This window comes from Acartia tonsa, chromosome 4, assembly GCF_053477335.1.
Source record: "Acartia tonsa isolate MP-2025a chromosome 4, ASM5347733v1, whole genome shotgun sequence".
Classification (NCBI taxonomy): domain Eukaryota; kingdom Metazoa; phylum Arthropoda; class Copepoda; order Calanoida; family Acartiidae; genus Acartia; species Acartia tonsa.
This window is the reverse complement of record NC_137263.1, coordinates 6382011-6407012: the sequence shown is the minus strand read 5'-3', so window position 1 is coordinate 6407012 and position 25002 is coordinate 6382011. Positions and strand designations below refer to the sequence as shown.

General features: G+C 33.5%; 4 protein-coding genes across 11 annotated transcripts; all 4 read right to left on the bottom strand.

Annotated features, from left to right (window-relative positions):
* LOC145315833 (poly [ADP-ribose] polymerase 1-like) lies at positions 1–4366 on the bottom strand. The gene is made up of 7 exons (XM_080155952.1): positions 4240–4366; positions 3844–3941; positions 3208–3269; positions 2130–2232; positions 1708–1845; positions 887–1069; positions 1–172 (listed from the first exon to the last, which is right to left on the bottom strand). Exons 1-7 carry the CDS (start codon positions 4286–4288, stop codon positions 143–145), a joined length of 663 nt encoding a protein of 220 aa, XP_080012078.1. The 5' UTR covers positions 4289–4366; the 3' UTR covers positions 1–142.
* Positions 4310–8587, bottom strand: LOC145315831 (uncharacterized). Of its 6 annotated transcripts, none has more exons than XM_080155945.1 (7): positions 8513–8587; positions 8112–8182; positions 7769–7795; positions 7130–7191; positions 6152–6334; positions 5312–5903; positions 4310–5170 (listed from the first exon to the last, which is right to left on the bottom strand). In XM_080155945.1, the coding sequence occupies exons 1-7, from the start codon at positions 8559–8561 to the stop codon at positions 4979–4981; spliced, it is 1176 nt and encodes a 391-aa protein (XP_080012071.1). In that variant the 5' UTR covers positions 8562–8587; the 3' UTR covers positions 4310–4978. The 6 variants fall into 6 exon arrangements, with proteins under 6 accessions (XP_080012071.1, XP_080012073.1, XP_080012072.1 ...); XM_080155947.1 differs by having other exon boundaries at positions 5312–5947; positions 6232–6334; XM_080155946.1 differs by having other exon boundaries at positions 7769–7804; positions 8121–8182.
* LOC145315832 (ubiquitin carboxyl-terminal hydrolase 7-like) lies at positions 8585–12279 on the bottom strand. The gene is made up of 6 exons (XM_080155951.1): positions 12130–12279; positions 11637–11836; positions 11124–11235; positions 10285–10512; positions 9896–10024; positions 8585–9112 (listed from the first exon to the last, which is right to left on the bottom strand). Exons 1-6 carry the CDS (start codon positions 12226–12228, stop codon positions 9062–9064), a joined length of 819 nt encoding a protein of 272 aa, XP_080012077.1. The 5' UTR covers positions 12229–12279; the 3' UTR covers positions 8585–9061.
* LOC145315828 (uncharacterized) lies at positions 12269–24919 on the bottom strand. 3 transcript variants are annotated; one of them, XM_080155942.1, is made up of 19 exons: positions 24653–24919; positions 23851–24197; positions 22800–22924; positions 21966–22090; positions 21521–21563; positions 20951–21354; positions 20233–20317; positions 19754–19868; positions 18671–18698; positions 18011–18088; positions 17501–17670; positions 17195–17274; positions 16951–17046; positions 16327–16400; positions 15211–15320; positions 14698–14856; positions 13779–14447; positions 13206–13291; positions 12269–12808 (listed from the first exon to the last, which is right to left on the bottom strand). In XM_080155942.1, the coding sequence occupies exons 1-19, from the start codon at positions 24700–24702 to the stop codon at positions 12641–12643; spliced, it is 3012 nt and encodes a 1003-aa protein (XP_080012068.1). In that variant the 5' UTR covers positions 24703–24919; the 3' UTR covers positions 12269–12640. The 3 variants fall into 3 exon arrangements, with proteins under 3 accessions (XP_080012068.1, XP_080012066.1, XP_080012067.1); XM_080155940.1 differs by having other exon boundaries at positions 13779–14453; positions 24653–24918; XM_080155941.1 differs by having other exon boundaries at positions 13779–14453; positions 20233–20313; positions 20953–21354; positions 24653–24918.
* Between the last annotated feature and the right edge of the window lie 83 nt (positions 24920–25002).

Sequence of the window (25002 nt, the reverse complement as noted above, 5' to 3'; positions counted from 1 at the left end):
GTATTTTTTTTGAGTCTTCCCAAATGGGATTCAACTGTTATGTACTGTAAAGATCAATTTGAGTTAGAATGTGTAGAAGGGATGTATGTAGATAGTGGATGCTGATGGCACAGTGCATAGTTGTGATCAATCAGATGATTCCTCAAGGTCTGTAATATGAAGGCTGTGTCACCTAAATTGTCCATAATTGTTATAAAACCAACAGTACATGAACAAAATTAATCAGTCAGAAAATGCTTACCAAAAAAAATTAGATTTTAATACATTTCTTGAGTCTAAATATCATTCAACAAGGAGGTAGGGGGGTTAATGCAATCATCTCATAATCAATGATTAAATGGCACTTAGAATTCGAATTTTAATCTGAAATTTTTCATGAATAATCCTTGGTAGGTCTATTTTCCCTAAATCGAACAAAAAGTTGGAAAAGTAACGTGGCTCAGAATCTTTTGATAAGGTTTTTGAGCGACAAAAAGTATTATGTGGAGATAGGTTTCGTGACTAATTTGCTCTTAAGATCGCAAAAAAAATGGCAAAACGGCTGAGCCGCCAGCCGTTACTTTTCCAACTTTTTGTTCGCTTTAGGGAAAATAGACCTACCAAGGATTATTCACGCAAAATTTCAGATAGAATTTCGAATTCTAAGTGCCATTTAATCATTGATTACGAGATGGTTGCAGTAACCCCCTCCCCCCCTTGAATTTCCCATGAATACTAGTATTTAGTAATGTGAAAGTTAAAGTTAATGAGAGTTGCTTGAAAATTCATTCCCCAACATCCTACGGACATGGCTGCTGGTCTAAGCAGCGATTAGGTAGGCCTCGCGTTGATACGTTTCTGAATTTTACTGACTTTGGACTTGAGTGTTGGACCTATAATGGCTCACCTGATCAGCTGATTGCCTCTGCATGGGTGCAGCACCTGACTGGCTTTGTTGCATAAAGTTTACAGGGCCAACGTTTGTCTGATAGGTATAACTAAAGGCTACGAAGGCCTGAAATAATTGGGGGCTGAATTGTGGAGCTGAATGCATTGTCTGTTGACTGGACATTCCGCTATTTGTTGGAACCTAATAATAAGATTCTTCAATAATTTTGTATTCAAACTCAGGTAGAACGTATAACCAACAAGTGAAATAAATATTTATTTAGTAGGCAAATGGAGAGGTCGTTTATTTTACTATATCTTGCCCCCCAACTAGAGCTGAAAACCACGTTTAGGTTTCGTGATTTTTTTTCGAATTAATTTCGTTATTTTGAATAAGCTGATTCAAACTTGTCTTGGTGTATATTTTCATATTTATTATCATAACAAATCATAGATTTACTTTATAAATGTATAAGTTTTTTAATATTAGAGTTTGTCAAGACAAAAAATTTAAATAGAAAAATGGCAATAGTCAATTCAGGGATCTAAAGGGATAAGACAATAAGACCGATAAATGGTGTACATCACTAATGGTTGAAACGTTTTGACACTCAACTCAATGATTATATCGAAATTCACTAAAAGTCTCTTAGTAGTTAAGCCAACGAATAAGAAAACGTTATTTTAAAATTTCAGGGACTAGTGTAATAAACAGTCCATTGTCCCCTCCCTCTCTCTGGGCAATAGTGCCAAGTATTAAGGATGTGATATCTAATATTTTGATTGTTCAAAATAGTCTTTCTTTATCGAATACTTTGTGACAAAGTGTTTAAAACTTACATGTGTCCTTATCCTGGAAGTGCTTCTTTCCTGTCTTCTAGGAGTAACCCCAATCCCAGAATCGTTCAGATCTGGCTCTGTCTTGATTACTACTTGCTGCTGTACGGGAAGAGCAGGCAGTAAATCAGATAAATACATCTAGTAAAATGATTTATTATTTGATTTCATTTAGGTTTATGGAGGGTTAACACCATAGCCACTTTTCTGAATTCAAAAACTTTTTTTGAAGACGAATCAATGCTGATTCTACTTATTAAGAAAAGGATTTATATTCAAATGACTGATTCAAACCAAAGCAACATTTTAAAAATCTTGGACAGATGAACATATATTCTTCTAGTAGTTGCACAAATAAAACTTTCACATCGAAGACAATTTTTGTATAAACACTTTGTGTTCAGCAAACTAAGATTTGAACTAACCTGATCTTGTGGTTTCAAGAACCAATATCCTGGGAGATGTTTTCCATCAGTAAACCAACCTAGAGCTCTTCTTTGAACATGGAAGCATTGTGGATGATACCATCTAGAATAAAATAATTAGAACCGCCTTTCATAGCCATAAATTGGGACCATTCAGTAATAAGCTTTCTAATTCCATCCAAAAGATGAGATTTATTAGTACCTAAATAATAAATATTTATACGATAGGAAAGAAATTAGGGAAATAAATTGAGTGGGGTGGGGGAAAAGAAATTGTTTGTTATCATCTTAGGATTTTCTTTTCAATCATAAAAATTTTGATATCTTCCCAGTTCGTTAATTAAAAAAAATAGGTTAGGTTATATGGCTAGGGGGCCGAGCGCTGCGGCCACGTTAATTGAAAAAAAAATCCATAGAGGATAATACCAGAAATTGAACTCAACTTGGTAGACAAATATGCAGTATATATACTAGTGATGGCAATCCGTCGAATTTTTGGGCCGGATTCGGATTACGGATTCTTAAAAGAATCCGTCAAAAAAAGTGGCGGATTCCTTGCGGATTCCGGATTCTTATTTTTGGCGGATTCCGGATTCTAGCAGTATTTTTAAAGGCTTTTTAAAAAAATTAAGTGCTACATATGTCCTTAAAAATTAATGTTCTTGGTGTTCTCTATAACTCACTTCCGAGAATCGAACCAGATTTTTAAAAATTTTATATGTAATGATCTTTTCCTTCAGAAAGTGAGAGCTGAAAGAAAAAACTCAAGACGCTAATTTTAGCATACCAATTAAGAATCAAGAAAAACGGATTCCGGATCCCGGATCCGGATTGCCAACCCTAATATATACACTCCTGCTCATATCAAAAATAGGGTTGGGCCGGATACCGGATATCTGGCCAACGTTCGATATCCGGCAAATTACCGGATATCCGGCCGGATAACCGGCGTCAAAAATCAGCCGGATATCCTGTAACCGGATAGTTTTAATATCCGGTCGGATATTGAAAATGGCCGGATATATATAATCAAAAATATAATATAAAGAACTAAATGGACGGCTTTTTAAGGACTTACTTGTCTATTGGTTTGCCATCTCTCCAGTCATTTAAATCAATCTTTGATATTCTTACTGTCGCCTAAATCAAACAGAAAAATAAATAAATTAATGAATGTATCTATAAGTATTAGTATTTTGTTCGTATAAGACTCCACTGTTCTGGTGCACATATAATATACACATAATTAAACCAGCGTTGAGAATAGAAAATCCTCTTTTCTTTTTAACAAAATTGAAAACTAAGGGGGTGAAGTTAGTCTTTTGATTATGTTACATGTTTACCTACAGTTTTGTTTACTAGCGGCTTCGCCCCTAGCCTCTAGGGGCTTTTTTTTTTTTGGGGGGGGGAGTTAGTATACCCCACTATTTTAATTTTTGTTTTAAAAGGAAAAAAAATTTTTTTTTGGGGGGGGGGTTGGGGGTGTCCCTCCCCCCAAGAAAATAATTATAAACCTTCCCGGGACCTATGAGAAGATACCCTGTAAAGGAGAACCCGATGGGTTCAGCGGTTAGTGAGACCCTTCGCTACAAACAAACAAACAGACAGACAAACAGATAGACATCGTTCTACTTTGTATTATAGATATAATATTTAAAATGAAATATTAATGTTAAGGCATTATTTGAATACATTTTTACTTTTATCAGATTACCTTATCAATAGTTAGACGACAAGTTCTGCAGGAAGCCCGCCAGGACTTGGCATATTCTGTCCGGTAACCTTGTATCCGGGTTCCATCAACTACAGAACCTTAATACAATAACTTTCTGGTTGTGTGCCCGTTGGCCGTCAAGGTGTTAAGTTGGATTCAGGACCAAAAATCGTCATAATAAGAACTTCAAAATAAAATTGCATCTACTGCTTCTATTTCTTGCAGTTCACGCAAATAGAGTGACGGAATGTCTTGGCCCGTAAACAACTTGTTGCAACTGATTACCATACACAATTAGGACTTTAAGACGAAGGTTGTACAATTAAATTGTTGGTTGTCTGTTGGGTATTACTTATCTTAGTAATACTTGGAAGGAAAAATCTTCTAAAATCTTACTTTCACGAAGAAATCTTTGCTTATAAGCTTCTCTCATAACTCTATCCATTTTGAAATACAAAATAATGGGCTGAAAAATAACTATACATACATATTACTATGACATAAAAATATATCGCAAAATTTTGATGGATTATTATCAAAATACAAAGCGGATCATTTTATTAAGAGAAAGAGAGCAACATAATCATCCCTGCATCGTTTTACCACACACATTAGGAAAAATTTGCTACTAAAAACTGGACTGATTGGAGATAAAAATTAAGATCTAAGACACTTCAAGTAGGTTGCTCTTTTTGGGATATCTTTAGAATCGAGATTAAAAATATATATATATTTGAGAATGCGTAAAATTAAGATTTTAGATAGGATTAACATTAAAAAACTTACTTACAAAAATCAGACTAGAATAATTATAAAACATTGTTGTCATTTGACAGTAACTTGTTCATGAATATCAAATTACTTCGGTTAGTAGTTAAATCAGGATTTAAAACTATTTTCGCTTGCAGAACCAAACTGTTCAGAAAAAATTTTAAATTTGGAGAATTTATGTTGGCAATCCAGTAGTTTGGAAATAAGGCTGAGGCTTAACGGGCTTTAGTGGCAGAATGGATTAGCCACGAATGGATGTGGAATAAAAGTGTGGTTGAGGTTGGTTGGGGTAGGTATCTATTTTTGATTGGAAATAAATCTGCTCTAGCGGGCAGGATTGGTTCAATTATGAAAAGATTTGGAATCACTGATGGAAAAATAAAGATTGAATAGGCGGAAAGTAAAATCCCCTTGCTGAAAATGATGATCTTGGAGGTGGCGGGGAGAGAGGCGCTGGATAATCACCAAAGTAATTGTGTTCTTGTAGAGGATATAGTGCATGTTTAACTCTGGCAGGATTGAACTTGAAGCAATAATTTGGTTCCGTGTTGTCACCCTAAATTGAATAAAATTATTATATCTTAAAGATTGATTTAATAATATTTCTAAAGTAGTTTTTTAACAAGTTAAAAAAAGGAAGAAGATAAAAAAAATGTTTAAGAATAAAAATTATTGTATAAAATTAAGCTTAGCCTACAGGATCAGAATAAACTTGTATTATGGCTCCTGTCTCCATATGGATATCCATATCCTCTTCATTGTTAATCATATTTTCTGACCACTCTTGGATTGTATCTCCTGTTTCTACATTAATTTCATATTCACCATCCAACTCAACATTATCGGCTACTTCTGATTCAGCTTTATTTTCGCTTTCACTATGAACTTCAACTTGATCAGCAACGGCTATTTTAGCATTATTTTCGTATTTTCCATTAATTTCAACTTCGTTTACATCTGCTGTGTCAGAGATTATTTCATTTTCAATATCATCAATTTTTATTATTTCAGGATTTATTTGTGTTTCACCGTCAAGTAAAATAAAACTATCTCCTGTTTCTGGATAGATTGGATATTCCCCATCAATTTCAACGTCATTTATTTGTACTGTTTCGTAGTTATTATCAGTATTGTTTTCGCTGGCTATGACGCCAACATTCCACGATTCATCGTCTTCGTCTATTTCGCTTTCAGCTTGATTTTCACTTAAATCATTGTCGCTTTCCAGATCACTTCCACCGTCTAGTTCTTCATCGTCACTGTTTATTTCATCATCCTCCTCAGAATCACTGAAAAAGGGAGCAATTTCTGGTAGATCGTCCATCAAAGAATTCTAAACACAAATGGCAATTATCATTTATTTGTGCTTGTTATTTGTTTTTAAATTTTTTTTTATATAAAAGTTAAGGTTTATTCAGGCGCAAACCATGAAAATCAACTGATCATTTCCCCTATAGAAATTAGATTTCTACGTAAGCATTAGGGCACATACTGACGACGCGAAAGAAAATTCAACTACTTAATCATCGGAACTTACTCATGAAAATCATCTCTCTCTCTCTGACAACAGCCAAGTAACATGCAAAGTAAGTTAAAAAGCATCTTTGTGTGTATAACCTGGTCCTCAAAGAGAAGCTCGTCAAATCCAGGCATGAAATGTGCACAAGTGAACCATCTCAACTTGCGTCTTTCACTTGCAAAACATTGCACATGGTACCATCTAAATAAAAAAAAAGACAACTTAAAAATAGATTAAAGGTGCTGGAATAATTATGACACTTATGATTATTGTTAGAGCTTAGTGGTAAGGCACTGAATTAAGATGCTGATAGTTCTCTCGCAATATATTCACACAACTTCCCCCCTGGTTGTTTAAGAAAGAAGAGGAAATAATTTAAGTTGTTTAGATACTGAATAATCATGTAGTCATGACTTGATTGGGACACCTGCTATAATCTGCGAGGGCGAGGAAAATAGAGGAGCTCTCAAGAGACAGCGTTTAAAGTTATTTGACAAAAATGTCTTGTGCTACTCCAAGACTAATTAGGTCAAAACAATACCTAAGTAGCTTGTATCTATGGGTTGGGTACACACACAATATTCAAATATTCCTTTACAATAAAGCAGGGGTGTATATTCTGCAAATTTGACCCGGCTGAGGGGGGGGGGGGGGGGGGGGGGTAAAAAAAATAAAAAATATGTGGTTGGGGGGAAACAAATGAAAAAAATTATGAGAACTGAAAGCATTTTTTTCAATTTTTCTCCCCTCTCTGATGAAAAAAACTAAAAGAATATGTGAGGGGGGATAATATGAATAAAATAAGAGTTTTGATAATATTTTTCCATTTAATCCCCTTCCTTGCTGGAAAAAACTAGGAGATGAAAAAAATAAAAAATTTTGCAGCAGGGGAAAAAAATTAATCATGTGCAGAATACAATTTAATTCAACATCCACCCCCCCCCCCGAACCAGGATCCAAAAGGCTTCAGTTACGTCCCCCTTTAATTGAACATACTTGTCTATGGGTCTTCCATTTCGCCAATCGTCAAAATAAATCTTTGATATTCTTACTTCTCTCTAAATTTAAAAATCACGATATTTTCCCTTAAAGTGACTATCGCGCACTGAACTCCCCATCCCCCTAATCTTAATTCAATTTATTTCAAGCATAAGGGCGGTTGGTTTGTGGTCGACAAGCATTTTAAGAGAAATTAATAATTCTCTTCATTGGATTTCCTGATTAAGACCAGAAAAAGCCACAATTGAAAAATAATCTTTTTACACAGGATAAAATGAAAGAGTTGGTCTTAGAGCAAAGCATTTGAGTGTACCATGCAGGTGACTGTTGCGTGAAGGTGTGTATAAAAATGATAACGATACACCTTGAAATAAAGGGCAATAATTCAATTTTATTCAATTTAAGTTCGCGGTAGGACACTTGGGGGAAATTAGGCAGTAAATTATTTTTGTAGTCAAAGTCTTGTAATCTTAATAGTCCGCTCATAAAATAGGTATTTTCTTTTTTAAAGGTTAATGACTGGTTCAGCTAATTTTGTTCATCATTAGTGCTGGGATGTATTGTACATAAAATTATCGTTCATTGTTGAATCCCTCAAGATAATAAAGTTAAAAATTTAAAGGATAAAAACCTTACTTCATCAATTTGTGATTCACAAGATCTACAAGTAGACAGGGGTGTATATTCTGCAAATTTGACCCGGCTAAGGGGGGGTAAAAAAATAAAAATATGTGGTTGGGGGGAGGGGGGAGATGTAAAATTTAAGAGGACTGAAAGCATTTTTTTCTCTTTTTCTCCCCTCTTTGGTGAAAAAAACTAAAAAAAATATGTGGAAGGGGGCATAATATGAATAAAATAAAGAGTTCTCATAATATTTTTCCATTTTATCCCCTTCCTTGCTGGAAAAAACTAGGAGAAAAAAATATAAAAAAATTTGCAGCAGGGGAAAAAATGTATCTTGTTCAGAATATACACCCCTGCAAGTAGATCTTGATGATTTTGCATACTCCGTTCTATATCCCTTTATGTGGGTCAACGATACAACTGGACCTAGTAAAAGATAGAATTTAAGGTTTATTGAACAAAATGAAAAGTTTTAAAACGTTTATTATCAAATCGAAGTTTAGACAGAAAATATTGAAAAAATCCATGTGTACAAATCTTTTATAAAAGTTACAGTAACAGGATGTTTGTGTGTTCATACCAACAAATATCGCTTACCGCTGTACCGGTATGGTTCTCCCTTACAGTAAAGCTTCTCATAGCCCTGGGAAGTTTAAACAATTTTCTGGGGGATAACGCAACTCTCCAAAAAGAAATCATCCCCCCATAATCTTTCAAGACACAAAATTAAAAGTGGAGGTTGGGCAAAAAACTTACTTTCAGAGTAAAACTTTTGTTTGTATCTTTCCCGTAACAAATGAAACATTTTGATTGGTTACAAATATATTCTCTGAAAAAAAAATACATAAAAATACTTTATAATTGACTGGTTTCAATACATTGGAAGCGTTTCTGGTAAATGCAATTGCTTAAAAAAATTGCGTTACATATATATTTATTTGTATCACATTTGATAAATTTTCATACTTTTTAAGACTTTATAGTTTTGGTTTTTGTTTCAAATTTTGACTGAACAAATGAGATTTTTTTATTTTTTACCTAAAGCTCGATTGTTTGATTTTTGGTTAGGTACAATATTATGTTAATTGAATATTTTTTATTTTGCTTGTGGAAGACATAGATATAAGACACAGATATATATAAATCTTTGGAACTTTTATAATTTTCATAAAAAAAAAACACAATCTAAATACTGATTATTTCTTACATAAAAAAAATAAGAGATCTATAGTTGCAAACATAAGATTTGTTTTACTTTTTTTGTGATGGAAAATGTTATTTTGAAAAGAATGTTTAAGATAATAATTATGGGGAAACCGCGCAGTAATTGTGCTCCCTCATCACACACTCTTTAACCTAAAAATATTACATTTAGAAGTAGAATAAATGGGTTTTCTTTTGGACAGAATATGATCTTCCTGCAGGAATTAAATTAGTACTCTAATTCATTCAAATTCAGTTTTTCCACAAATACGAAAATAAAAATATCGGCTATTATATCATTACAATAGAAGAATTTTTTTTATATCTATACTTTTATATAAAGTATTAAGGTTTTTATGTCTAAAGCTTAAGATTATAATAAATACAGAAAAGTTTCACAAAGGTCTCAGGCTGGTTTAAGGCTATTTTATTTTTAGATTTAAGCTTTAAAATGGGTTTGGGCTACTTTTTGTCCCCTCCCTATCCCTTTGAGTATGGAGCCCCTAGGTGCTAGGGACGCATCCTCTAGTAGTAGTACTGAAACAAAGTAAGACGATGTATGTCTATCAGTCAGTCTCAAACTGCTAGGCCTACTAGGAAGTTCCTTTCATGGAATCTGTTTCAGGGGTGTATATTCTGCAAAATTTACCCTGCTAAGGGGGAGGTGGGGGGGGGGGGTAAAAAATTAAAAAATATGTGGAAGGGGGGGGAAATGTGAAAATTAATAGAAAGGAAAACATTTTTTCCATCCCCCCCCCCTCCTTGTAAAAATGTGTGGTGGGGGTATAAAAACTAGGGGAGGGGGGAATTTAAAAATTTGTAGCAGGAAAAAAAAATTAATTTTGTGCAGAATATACACCCCTGTAACTCTCTCTCTCTCTACTTATATGAAAAGTATATAATTTTCTATTTCCAATCACAAAGTAAAGGTCTTACCTGAAGAAGTGGGTTCATATAACAAGTTGCTCCCTGGTTCTTGAGACCAACAGTGTGCTTCTTACTGTCCCATGACACGCCATGAGGAGCGTCTGCATTCACGTTTACTTCAAATATCACGGAATCATCCTAAATATCGATTAAGATTTAGACATAAGTACATTAGTATATATACAGACACAAGAGAAAAAAACAATTTCATTTTTGTCGTAAAGAGGTAAATTCAAGAATAGTAATAGTGGTATAATCCCTAATGACATTTGACATGACCATACAGTACTCTCAACTCCTCTTCTTTAAATAAAACTCAAAGAACTTTGTTTAGCAGATGATAAATTTCCTTTGTGGTTAAAATTTTCCATGTCAATTCACAACGAAAACAACTGTACCTTAATAAAGCCTCTATCCGGATCAACCACATCGTTCCACGCCATGTAAACAGAAAATCCCCAATCATTCTCTTTTGAGTTAAATATGTGGTCGATATTTCTCTTGAAGTAGCTGTCGTCCTTGTGGTTGTAGATCCTGAGCTCGGCGCTGGCGTTACAGGACCATGCGCTTGACTCACTCTCACCGTTACACTGCAGGAAATATCCCAAGCTTATCTGGGTTCGATCCTAAAGTAATAAATATTAAAAAAAAAGAGTTATTATTACAACAGTTGGCAAATACTTTCTTTTTTTGATTCTCTTTAAAAAGAGGACTCGCTATCAAGGATACTAGGTCAAATAAAAGATATTGTAAAAACTAATATATTAGTTTTTACAATATCTACATTATATATAATATTACCTATTCATTTATATAATGGATTTACTCAAAAAGGTAATTATTAGAAAGTGATAATTGCTTTTAATCTATTAAAAATTATGTGAGAATATAATGATTTCAGAAAAAAGGAGGTTTTTAAAACAAAGTTTTGATATAAAAAGAAAATTCCAAGTAAAGGATATAAACTTATGAAGGACAGTTAAATCTTTTAGTAACACAGCAACAACAAGGCAATTATTTATTTGATGTAATCAAACGAAAAAACTTTATATTCAGGAAATCAGAAATTCAATGAACTATTACAAATACATGATCATACCTCTGCAACTATTTGTAAGGGGGTTAGTCAGAGTAGAGTAATGCTTGTAAACAGTTAAAAAGGTTCCAGCAATTTGCTAATCATATTTCAAGAAAGGAAAGAAATGCTATAAATATACATAAATTAATCGTTTCTTACCCCATTCTGTAAAGTTCTTTGCATGATCATAATTTTCCATGGCAGGTTTCTAATTATACAGGGAGGGGAGAGCACAGAGTCCTGCAATTTGCTCAAGTTTTTAACCTTAAACCTGAAAAAAGGAATACATAGATTCTTATTAAGACAAAAAAGATAGAAAAAGAAGATATCACGACTTAAATATAGCTGTTTTCATAAGTCTTATCAAACGATAGTTATGCTTTTTATTCTAGAGTTTGATCCAATAGGTATGGAGGGCTACAGGGATAAGACAATGGCCGATTAATTGATGTACATCTCCAAAGTTAATACACAAATTTACTCCTTCTGTAGATTACAATTAGTAGTTGAAACGTATGGACACTCAATTTAATAAACCAACTAATCAAAATTCATTAAAAGTAAAGGTTCCAAATATGTTAAGCCAACGAATCAGAAAACGTTATAATAAAACTTTGGGGACTTGTATAATAAACAACCCATTGTCCCTTGACTCTCTCTGGGGTGTGCTACCTGAAAGTTGCCTCTGCCCTGGCCTCATCACTATCTTCCTTTTCCTCTGCCTGAGCAGGGACATCCTCTTCAATAGGCTCTGCTTCCTCATTTGATGACCCAGAATCATGCTCATCATTTGATGACCCAGAATTATTATCATCGCTTGATGTCTCAGAATCATTTTCATCGCTTGATGACTCCGAATCATGCTCATCGCTAAAAAGGGGTGTATATTCTGCAAAAGATTCATTTCTTTTCCCCTGCTGCAAAACATTTCATCTCCCCCCCCCCCCCTAGTTTTTTCTTCAAAAAAAAAGAGAGGTAAAATGTTTCCATACTTCCTATTGTATGCATTTTTCCCATCCCACATATTCTCCTATTTTTTCCACCAAGAATGGGGATAAAATGTGTTCTTTCCTCTTCATCCCCCCCCCCCCCCCCCATTACATATATTTTTTTTTTATTTTTCTCTGCCCCCTAGCAAGGTCAACCGTGCAGAATATACACCCCTGTCGCTTGATGTCTCAGAATCATAATGATCGCTTGATGAATCAGAATCCGAAAACATATCAATAAAATCTAACATATCTAGTGCCCACAAGGCATTCATCTTTGTTATCTGTCTTGATTATAATTTTGAATAGAAAATATCTGAAATTAACGCAATACAATCTCCTGCATGTAATTTAGAAAACGTAATTAGAATTATGATTTTAATCGTATACTAATATACAATACATACGTAACTAAGGACTTCCAACATAACGACGTATTCAAGTCATACAATACGAAAACATCACTATATTTATACAAATATATTTACTAAGAAATTTATTTAAATAATATTACCTAATATTCTTTCTTTAATTAATAATTATCAAAATTTAATTTATAAGCGGCCAATCTCAAAAAATAATAAAAGGTCGTGTGTTTATAATATTATTCGCGCGGAAACAACATTGCAACGCGCAAATACCGCGTAAAATTTTCTGTTGTTGAATAAGGAAAGCGGAGAATTTATATTATTTGCGTGATTTAAAAGGAGTAGCAAATCTTCGTTTTTCTTGTGGCCGTCCGCTTTTTGCACCCCAACTCTTGTGTGGAACATCAGACTGTGGAAGCTTAGATTTCCTTCCTACTCCGTGGCTTTCATTGTCCTTTGAAAGCCATGCTGAATATTTGGGCCTGCTAGGTAACGCACAATTTTTTTTAGTGACCGTCGTAAATTTATGAACTAAAATTATTAAAAAGGCCTCGGAGGGGCTAGAAATAGGAGAAAAGTTACTTTAAACATACGACGAAACCCGCTGCTTCGTTTTCTTTCCATCATCCGAAAATTTAGACAATCTGTTACGAAAAGATTAAAATCCTTTTAACTTTGGTTACAGAGGTGCATTGTCTCTCTGTGTGCCCGCTAAAATATCGAAAACGGGTGGACCACAATTTAGAGTGTAGTTTCTCAATGATCAAGTGAAGGTTTCAGACCACTTCGAGGGGGAGGCGTTCAAACTTTCTCTTGGAATTATGTCCCATAAAAAAGCCCTTTGTTATAAACATTCAAGAACAAAAAAATTGTGTTTTCCTGCTGGTGTTTTGTTTGCACCTTATTTCGTTGTTAGTTTTACGCTTATTTTTTTCTTTCTTCAAACCGTCACCCTCATTATTCACATAAACTAAAAACAAATACATTTTAACATGTGTGGAGTCAGTACCGCCAAGCAAATAACAGAGGTATATAAGTACTTCATAAACCACCATTCTTAAATTATACAACCATTACAACCTAACAAAAAAAAAAACAACTAGCTTCTCTCTTAAATTTGCATTATGTGTTAATATATTTAAACCTTTTTGAAACAAGAATGACAACACACATAAGTAGCGAAGTAAAATTAACACAAGTAAACCAAATAAGGAAAGAATTTAATGATAATATTCATGAAAATCTTTACATCGAATTCATTGCAAATTCACGAACAGATTTTTACCACAAAACACAGCATAACAGAATGACAGACTGACCAAATAAGTTGTAGAGTAGATGCTTCAGGGTTCATCTTGAATAGCAGTCGAGAAAATCACGTTTCTCCCATATCGTTTCTTACAAACAGACGGACGTACATTTCTAATTATAGAGAAGCTCCTGTACTAAAAACTTACAGTTATCATCGTCATTTTTTTTCTTGTGTCCATTATCCATCCATTCACTGGTGTCCGTTTCTCCAGAAGATAAGGAAACATCCGAGGACGACGAAGCTGACGAGGCCACCGCTGACCTTGGGTAAATTGTCGACAGGGACGACACTGAGTCGTTTAGATCGAAATCGTTGGCAGTGTTCTCATATTGATGAGAATGACTCTCTTGTTGTTGATCATAAAAAGACGGCATTGGTTGATTAACAAATTGTGGTGGCGCATGCTGTGGCACAATATATTGTGGTAATGTATGATCACCAAATGTGGCCATAGAGTTACCATTGTAAGCTAGGATGTGCGGGGCCATCATGTTACTTACAAAGGATTGATTACCATAAGCATCCATTTGAATTGTAGCCATGTTTTGAGGATATTGTGGGTATCCGTAGGCTGTTATTTGTGACGGCTGGGGTTGTTCTATCATGTAGGATTGTTCACAAAATGCGGTAAATGGTGCTGACCTTAACAAAGGGGGAGGGCAGTTTACCGTTTGAGGTTGAACAAAATGTGGATGATAGTTTGGTTGTTCATAATAGCCAGTTATTTGTGTTGGTTGTACCATATATGGCTGTTGTACAGGTACATAATGGTCTTGTGTCTCATAGGCTTTCATTGCAGAATCACATTCTTCTTCTTTTTCTTCAGCATTACATGCAGTTATTACAAGCAACTTTATCTTACATATTTTCTGACCTTCGTTTTAGTGACAGATAATTAACAACCCAATAACAGCCCCCCCCCTCTCACTCCCACCAAAAAATAAGTACCATGCAAAATTTAATTCTAATTTAATAAGTAAGTGTTAAAACTCGACTCAAAAACAGACCATTTTTCTGCAATTTTTTATTCTTTGAATTCCTTGTTATAACTGCACATAAATTACCAGGCTGAGAACTATTGTGTTCTTCATCAATAATCTTTACATTGTCATCTTCATTGTTTATTGATGCCTGAGATGACTGTTCAGTTGAGTTAGCTGCAAAAGCATCAACATCAATGCATTCATTGGTAGAGTGCAGTTTGTCAGATCTCTCAACCACAACTAGAAGATAAAACAAAAATGTTAGGTTAAATAGTTTTGTTTGTCTGAAAGAAACGATTTTTTTAAATTCTGGCTTCTACCCAAAATGTGGTATAATAAGAGTGGAAAATGAGCCTTGCAATATATTTTGTTCGCATTTAAAAAATTTTAAAAATTCCAAGCAGCTTTTTTCCATCTGAAGCATTTTGAATCTGAGATTAAAAAGCTTCTTTATTAAAGCTTTGAATGGCATTTTATTCTTATTCTTATTTTTGCAAAAATATCATTAACGTTTCTTTAAAAGAAAAACATTGAATTGGGAATTATTTGAAGGATAAGTAACATAATATTCTATTTAAATTTTTAGATATTTACCATTCTTTTTATCTTCTTCTAAACGATTCTTATTGACAACATCAAAATTGAATTCAACATTTAAGGATGCAGCTAGAAGTTGAATAGCTCCCACAGAAACAAAATCCTGCCAGCCAAAAGAAGAATAAATAAACATAAAATTTTGCCTTTAATAGAAATGACTAGTTGCTTCGCTCATGGCCTCTAGGAGAAAATGTTGGGGGCCAGGTTTATAGCCCAAAACAATCACAAGATATTTAAAAAGCTTAACTGAATAGTATAATTAATTTGGACTAGCATTTTCTTAGATCTTTAGCTTTTCACAAAAAAACTTGCTACTTTATATAACTGAGCTATTTGCTACGCCCCTAACCTCCTAGGAAAAAGGGGGAAGTAGCCTAAATTCACCCTAAGAAAATAAAGGAGCTTCCCAGAAAAATAAAACCCATTCAGGCCAGTAATATCCGAGATCTGTAGCTTCTGAGGGCGATTGATAGTTTAGTAAGAAAAAATGTATCAATGTTGGAAATTCTCAATCAAAGAAGGTCCAATTAAAGTTTTTGGATTCTGATATACTAATAGTAGCTACGATTAGGGTTGGCAATCCGTATCCGAATCCGCCCAATTTTTATCCAATTTTGGAATCCGAATCCGGAATCCGTTTTTAAATAGCGGATTCGGATTCTTAATTGGTAGGCTAAAATTAGCGTCTTGAGGTTTTTCTTTCAACTCCGCCTTTTTGAAGGCAAAGATTATCATCATTATTTATAATATCTTTTAAAATTTGGTTCTATTCTCGGAAGTGAATTATGGAGAACACCAAGAAAATTAATTTTTAGGACATATGTAGCACTTAAATTTTTTAATTCAAAAAAGCCTTTAAAAATATTGCTAGAATCTGAAATCCGCAAAAAAATAAGAATTTAAAATCCGCGGGAATCCACCTTTTTTTTTGACGGATTCTTTAAGAATCCGAATCTGGTCAAAAATTTTGACGGATTGCCATCCCTATTTACTATAGTTATTGTTTTACTAGTAAGCAGTTGTTTGGTTCTACGATAGATAGTTAGTTTATTCAGATTGCACAAGTGGTTGAACTGATGAAAAGTTTTTTTAATTTAATTCTCTTTTTCCTGCAGCTTTTCCAAAAGCTGTGTTGGAGAGGCCAAAATTATTTTATGAAGTTGGTTCTCCATATCTATCTTTGCAACCTACAATAAGTAAACTTTTTATGAGTATATACACAAAGGTAGAAGATTCAAATTAATAATGCGATATTTTAATCAACGTTTGTAAAAATAAAACAAAAAGAATGTCACGAAAAGTGATCAGTTATAAATAAAGCACACTATATCATATACATCTACTTACAAGGATAATTGACTACATCCATAGGTAGCGGAGCTTTGCTTTTAATAAATAGCGCATATTAATTTGTTTATACCTAGGAGTATATAATTTTATTCTGCCAGGGATCCCCAGCTAGAGGGGGGGGGGGATAAAATATGTAGGAGGTGAAAAAAAAAAAAAAAATATGTTGAAGGGGTAAAAAAATGAAGAAATAAACAGTCCTGAAAACATTTTTCACCTCCTTGGGAAGAAAAATGTGTGGGTGGGGTAAAAAATAAATAAAATAAAGAGTACTGAAACAATTTTCCATCTTTTCTTCCTCCTTGGGGGGGGGGGGGGGGGGGAGGTACTAAAATATTTTTTTAACCGGGGAAAAAAAATCTTGTGCAGAATATACAGCCCTGTTAATACCTGAACTGGATTCAGGAAGGGACACAGGTTGGCCAACAAATATTCATGAGAAGATAGGAAAACATCAACAGGAACACTTGGACTGACTTCTTCACACTAATTTCAACATAAAAATTACACATTAGCATACTTCTATTCTTTTACTTTAATGCTTGACATTTAAAGTTCTTCTTAGTGAATCTTCAAATTTGAATTAAGCAGTTTCTTGTTTTTTAGGAGGATGGTTAAAAAATAATGAAATTACCTCAAAAATGTTTAGTAGACATGAAGAAAGATTTTTCATAGAAACCAACACACTATCCACCATACAAGTGGTATTAGCTCCTAAAAAGTAGGAATTTTCATTTCTTAAAAATTGTAATATAAAAAAATTGGATTTAATCTGGCTCCATAAAGCAACCTCGAAAACGGATGATCCCACCGTTCCATAACTTTCAAGGAAGCTTAATATTGGTCAAGGGATAATTTATATCCACAAATCAAGGAATAAAAATAAATTCAGAGGCTACATTGTTTAGGACAAAGCACATAGTTGTACTAAATCACTTACCTTTAGAAATTCTTTCAATTTCCAAAGCTTGGTTGTACCTCGCACTTTCTTCCTCTTCGTTGTCAAACAAAACAACAAACCACAGCTTTTCAAAGATGAAATAGTTCTGGGCATACAAGGTTTTACAATCCATGTCTTCATGTCTGACGGGCAAGTTTTCATTTCCCTTTCTATATCAAATTAAAATTAATATCTAATTAATTTCAGAGTTACTTTACTATAAATTGATTAATTCCTTTTTCGTGGCTTATTATCATCTCTCACTACACTATACATCGCTTCTCCACCACTGTTCAACGCTATATACATTGCATTGCTTGTCTAATTTGCTAGGCTTGTTCTACACTAGAGCAGCGCGGTATAGTGGCAATTCATTGCGCTGTGTAAATAGACATAAATAATACACTAAAGGAACGTAGATAACTCCAAAAGGCTTCAAAGATGTAATTGGTTAAAATACCCACAATGGAAATTTACAAGGATAAAATTATACCATAAATTTTTATTTACCTAAGGATGAATATGCCCACATGGCAGCCATAAATAATATCAGGATAAACTATTTCTGTCTCATAATCAATAAACTTTCTAAAGACAAAAATATTCTTATTTTTTAGATTTAAATAAAATGATCTAAAAATGCAATAATTTACATTATTAAAGAACTAAAGTATAAAAGTCGATTATTAACTCTATACATAATGGTACATCAGTTAAAAATATACTTTCAAGGAAGAAGATATTTCTTTTTCTAACACTGGCAGACTCACATTCTAATGAATTAACATAAACCTATGTCACATTTTATCCTCCTTTCATGCACTTGATTTCTTAATTTTGTAGTTATTAAATTTGTACTATTACTAATAGTGATGGCAATTTTTGAGCCGGATTCGGATTCTTAAAAGAATCAGTCAAAAAATGGCGGATGTTCTCTATAATTCACTTTCGATAATCGAACCAGATTTTAAAAGATTTTATATGTAATGATGATAATCTTTACTTTCAAAAAGAGACAGTTGAAAGAAAAAATCTCAAGACGCTAATTTTAGCCCACCAATTAAGAATCCGGAATCCGCTATTAAAAAACGGATTCTGGATCCGGATTAAAATATTGGCCCAAAAATTGGGCGGATTCCGGATCCCGGATTGCCAACCCTAATTACTAACCTGTATAACAGATGATAATCATGTTCTCCTATGAGTGTGGCGCAAGGATAAGTATTTTAGTAAAAATTAATAAAGGGGTCATTTAAATCACGTATTTTTCGTAAAGTTAAATGTACCTAACGTTTTAGTTAAACGCTCTTATTACGTCAAACTGTTCTTAATTATTACCATCTATAATACAAAGTTGCTTGATGTCTGTCCGTCCGTCCGTCTGTCCCTTAAGATCTCGGTAACCTTTGAACCGATCAAATTCTACTCTTCAGGGTATATACCTACCTATTAGTCCTATGGTGGTTTTAAGCTATTTTCTTGGGGGGTGGGACACCCCCAACCCCCCAAAAAACAAAAAAATCCCCCCCCCATTTTTTTTTTTTTTTTTTGCTGAAGATTTCCTTGGTCCTTTATGTTTTGTAGAAGATTTCCTTGGTCCTTTATGTTTTGTAAAAGATTTCCTTGGTCCTTTAACGAATTTCGCCTTAATTTTTTTTATCACCTCTTGGGGCAAAGCCCCTAGAGGCTAGGGGCGAAGCCGCTAGTATGATATATATTAGTTGGTTATAATTAAGAACAGTTTGACTTAATAAGAACATTTGACTAAACCGTTACACACAACTTTACGGAAAATACACGAAAAAATTACCCCCTTTGTTCAAAGTTATTTAGGTTCAGGAGCATCTTATCATTAAAAGCAGTGTTTCGGAGCCGGAGCCGGGAGCAGCAACATTTTTGGTGGAGCAGGATCCGGAGCCGTATTTTTCGTTAAAAACGGCTCCTGCTCCAGATTAGCTAAAAATGTTTTTTAAAGTAATACCATAATTTGGCAACGGTCTATTTCCATATAATAAACTGAAAAACTATTGTTACTTAACAAATAGACACACATCCTTCTACTTTTATATAGCTTTAATCAAATTAAAGCAAAATATTCTATATTATTTATTTTATTTTATCAAATTCAATAATGAACAAAAATTGATATATTAATTTTTAGGTAGGAGCCGGAGCCGCACCAAAATTATACGGCTCCGACACCCTGATTAAAAGTGTCCTAAATTTTTTCTTATTTTAAACATATCCCCTGGCCTTCAAGTTTATAAAATTGCGCAGCAAGATGATTATTGTCCATACAACTTTGATCCACAAGAAGCCATTGGCGGAGTCCTTTAGCCGCTTCTTCATCATAGTCTTTAGCAAGCTCCTATATGAGAGAACTATTACTACTAGCTGTTAATAATCTACAACATATCTATACCACTTATAATCAAATCCAGAATTTAAAATACATTCAATATCGCGGCACTTTATAATATTTTTTGATATTTCTTTTTCTCGGGGCGATTTCTCTTGGGAGGGTGATGGTAACCTCCCCCAAAATAGTTATAAACCTTACCAGGATCTATAAGAAGCTGCAATGTAAAGGAGAACCATATCGGTTCAGCAGTTAGCGAGATCCTTCAGAAAATACAGACAGACAAACACAGATCCTGTCACTTTCATTTTAGGATTATATTAACAAAAGACAATGAAACGCCAATAATACCGATAGATTACAAATTGCTAACCTCATAATCCGATTTCATTTGGTCGATATCAAAGATTCTATTCTGTACTTGACACTCATTCTGAACTAGAACCACCTCTGTTTCTAGATGTATTATAAAATTATTTCTCGTATTTATTCGAATCCGGTGGATAGGAACCGGTTCTCATCCATACAAAAAACTATGTCTAGCATCGTATTATATCCAGCTTTCTACGAATATAAAAATGTATAATCATAAGATTAAAACCAGTTCTTTTTAGCCGGTGCTTTCGGCACCTCGGGGCTAAAAAACTAGTTTTAATCTTATAATTGTACATTCTATATGCCCGGAAAGCCGTTTATAATACGATGCGAGAAATAACTATTATCGTATCGTATTATAACCAGCTTTAAGCGGACATAAAAATGTACAATTATAAATCAAAACCATTTTTTTTGCCCCGAGATTCCGGAGGCACGGGCTAACAAAACTGGTCTTAATCTTATGATTGTACATTTTTATATTAGTAGAAAACTGGATATAATAAGATGCTATACATAATTCTTCAGTACGGCTGAGAACCGATTAAATTCCTCTGGATCAAAACCAGATCAGAACCGTACTGTTGATTCATGAATTGAAAAGTTCTTGTAAATTTTAACAGGCAGAAAAGAAAAATAATAGGATTAAGTCCCTTTTTTAATATAAAACTTGTATACAAAATTAAGGTGTAATTTGTTGAAATAAAAACATCCCTGTGATAGAATTATGTTTATCTCCTTTATTGATATATTTCTCTGTGGCCAAAATTTTCACATCATCAGTTTCATCCATTTCTATCTCGTTTTCATTTCTTAGTTCTTTTGCTAAAGTTGTTGGGTCATCAGTATCATTTGGTTTAATTTCATCGTTGTTCATGTTCATAAATGTTTCTTTTTCATCTTTTTTAATGTAGCTGTCAATTTCATCTATATTCTTGGCTACAATTTCATTTCCTATTTTCTTTTCTTCAATTTTCTTATTTTCATCTTTTTGTTTACTTTCATGGGCTTCATTAGTTTTTGCTGCGGCGTCATTCATTTTTGTATGAGCTGCTTTATTATCTGTGGATTGTTGTGTAATTGGACCAAATTTCAGTATCTTAGCAAGAAGTTTATCTCTATAAAAAATACTTTTTGGATTTTGTAATAAATAAATAAAATTTCTTATAAAGAAGAACATGATAAAAACACGAAAGAAAACAAAATGTTTGATACATTTGTGACTTTTTATTATAATTTCAACTGCACTTGTTTTTTATGTAGATTATTCCAAGCAAAAAGTTCCTTGTTTTTGACGATTCTTTAGGTTTTTCTTCCACTTTATAAAACCTAAATATTAAGAACTCGAAATAAAATTACTTAATTCTTATAAAAAAGCAACAGGATCTGTGTCGGTACCAAATGATATTATTACCGCGGAATCGTTATGGTTCTTTTTTACAGTGTAACTTCTCATAGGTCCTGGGTTAAACTATGTTGGTGGAGGGTTCCACCACCCTAATAAGAGAAATCTTCCATAGAAAAAATGACACCCCCCCCCCCCCCAATTTTGAACTTTCTAAGTAAATTCAGTTATCAAATTTTAAGAAAAGGAGGATGGAGCCGAAGATTTTTAATATTAAATATACGTCGGACCTCTAAAAGGTTCATCTATAAGGCTTGTCGGACGTGGTGGGTTTAATGTTTCATGATAAAATTTAAGTTCCATTGTCCCTAAATTCCTAATTTAACCTGAAAGTAGTTTCTGGACGTCTGTTCAAACAAGGCCAGATCTCTAGGAAGGGTTTCTCACAGGAAACCTCGTAACTGTTCAGGTCTAGGCCCTCATCTGATTCTGATGTTTGTTTAATTGGACTCTAAAATGATTGTATAGATTTCCAAATAATGGTACTGCTAAAAACCAAGATCCAGTTACCTTTTCAACTCCCAAATCAATAAAGACAGGGTTTCGGATCCGGATACGCAAGGATCCGCATATTTTTGAGTCCAAGGATCCGGATCTGCATTTTTTTGCGGATCCGGATCCGGCTCCTTGGACTCAAAAAAATGCGGGAAAAATGTTAAAATCTACCTAAATTTATATAAAATTTCAGACATTCTCTTGATGAGAGCCAATCTTTAAGGTTTAGGTTCAGACTTGATAAGTATTTTTGACTTCGAATTAAAGAATAAATATTTTTGAAAAATTTGGTGATTTTATTTTTATTGTCAAGGATCCGGATCCGGATCCGCACTGACCAAATTTGAAAGATCCGGATCCGCAAAAAATCAATGCGGATCCGAAACACTGAATAAAGCAATTATATTTCTATTGCAGGTTAGTTTATCTGGGACATTTATAAAGCGGAGTTAAGAAAAGGGAACCTTACTAGGGGTCTAAAGAGATACAACAATGGCCGATAAATTGATGTAACTTAATAAACCAAAAAATCAAAATCCATTAAAAGTCCCCTAAATTGTTAAGCCAGCGAATAAGAAACTATATTTTAAAACTTTGGGAACTAGTGTAATAAACAGCCAATTGTCCCTCCTCTCTCTCTAGAACCTTAAACAAAAAATTTTAACCTTTTTTGGAGGGGAAGTAAAATGCACAATTTGAAAAACAGTCCCGTCACTAGTCTCCTTAGATTCATACTTAGTAGTTGATTCTTCTCTCTTGGTTTTTGGTTTCATAAAAACACTTTCTGGTTCTAAAATATAACGTGAAATGTTTTTTTTTATAAAAATTATGACAGGGGTGTATATTCTGCATGGGATCGCCGGCTCAGGGGGGGGGGGGGAATAAAAAATAAGTGGTTGCAGGGAGAAAAAAATGTAAAAATTAAGAAAACTGAAAACATTTTTTCCATTTCGCCCCCCTCCTTGGTTAAAAAAACTAAAAAAAATGTGTGGTAGGAGGGATAAAATAAATAAAATATAGAGTTCTTTAAATATTTTTCTATTTCCCCCCCTACTTTTAAAGAAAAATCTAGGGGGGAAAAAAATAAAAAAATTTGTAGCAGGGAAAAAAAAATAAATCTTGTGCAGAATATACACCCCTGAATTATGATAAAATCCACACAAGCTCAGCTCAACAAACCTGACGGACAAACGAATATATTTAGCAAATATATAGTGACTGAACTATTTAAAAAACAGAATCTGAATGTATTATTTTAAATTTACAAAATTATCATGTCTTCAAATTAGGGTTGGGCCAGATACTTTTTTGGCCGGATACCGGATATCCGGCTGATTTCAAATGCCGGATATCCGGCAAATATCCGGTTATCCGGCCAAATTACCGGATATCCGGCCGGATAACCGGCCAAGTTACCAGATATTAAAGTAGTAAAAAAAATTTCTTCAGAAATCTTATATAAATTTACATAAAGTTAAACTTATTCAAAAAAAATATTCTTCTAGCTTCAATTGTAAGAAAATTATAGCCATTTAAGATTTTAAAAAGCAGAGATTTTTGGTGTAAAGTATAAAAAATTATAGAGCCGGATAGTTTCAATATCCGGTATCCGGCCACACCGGATATCCGGCCCAACCCTACTTCAAATAGTCGCAAGTAAAACATTTGAACAAATCCTTGTTATAGAGCATGCCTTTGCCCATCTACTAAAAGTACCTTTATTTTTTAAAGAAACCTCATCGCCTGGAGTTTTTCTGGTTGTCAAATTTAATGGTTCAGTTTGATCTTCTTGACTTTCAGATGTGTGTGAATAGTTATTTTCAAGTATTTTATCATCTTGAACATCATCTTTATTAGAAACAGAATTCTCATCTTTTAACTTTTCGTTTTCCTCAGTTATTTCAGTACATCTTGGAACTTGGATATTTCTCTCGGCGTCATTTATTTCCAAATCATATTTCACTTTTTTACAAGGGCTCTGGGGATAATTGAACTCAGAAAATGAAAATGATGGTAGATTTGGTGTACTTAAAGACTGTGAAATACCTCTTCTTTTCTTTCCGCTTAAAATATTTTATTGTCAGAATATTCAAATATTCAAAAATATTTCTTCTGCAGTTGATTATTTAAATTGGGGCATACAAAAAGCGTCCTCCGAAAGGGGACTAGGCACGAATGAGGGCAGTGGGCAAGTTATGTATGTAAATCACCTTCCAGCAGTGATGTGAAATACCAGGTTTTTGTGAAATGTAGTGAAATAAAGAAAAATTTAAGTTCTAGCACTATTTTATGTTTATAAAGAAAAAGTCGTTGAAATAGCATCGAATTTTTCAATGGGCAAAAATACAAAACTGTCACTGTTCATGTAATTACAAATCACCACCCTTTTTGCTAAATGTTTATATATCCAATTAAAATTTAAAAGCTTGTGAAAAAATAGATTAGATGTCTTAAGGACATAGCCTGTAGGAATAATGCTAGAGAGTATCAGCAATACAAATATTTGACAATAAAATACTTTTTGCTTATCCAGTGTTCTAATTTCATTTTATTTTCATTTTTCTTCATTTCTATAACATCAGGACTAAGCTTCTTTTTATCATCTACTGTTAATGGAACATGTTTATTAACATCAACTAGAACTTCTGACAAAGGATTATTTTGATCTGAATTAATTTCTTGATGTTGGGTATTATTATTTGGTTTTTGCTCACTTTTCAGATCATTGTAGTTATAAAGATCTTTACTATCTATGACATAAGAGACTATTCACGAAAATATTTTATTATTTATGTGATGCTAAAAAAAATAAGTAATAATCCATGAAAATAAAAAATGTAAGACTTTGGTATTTTAAAAGATGCAACA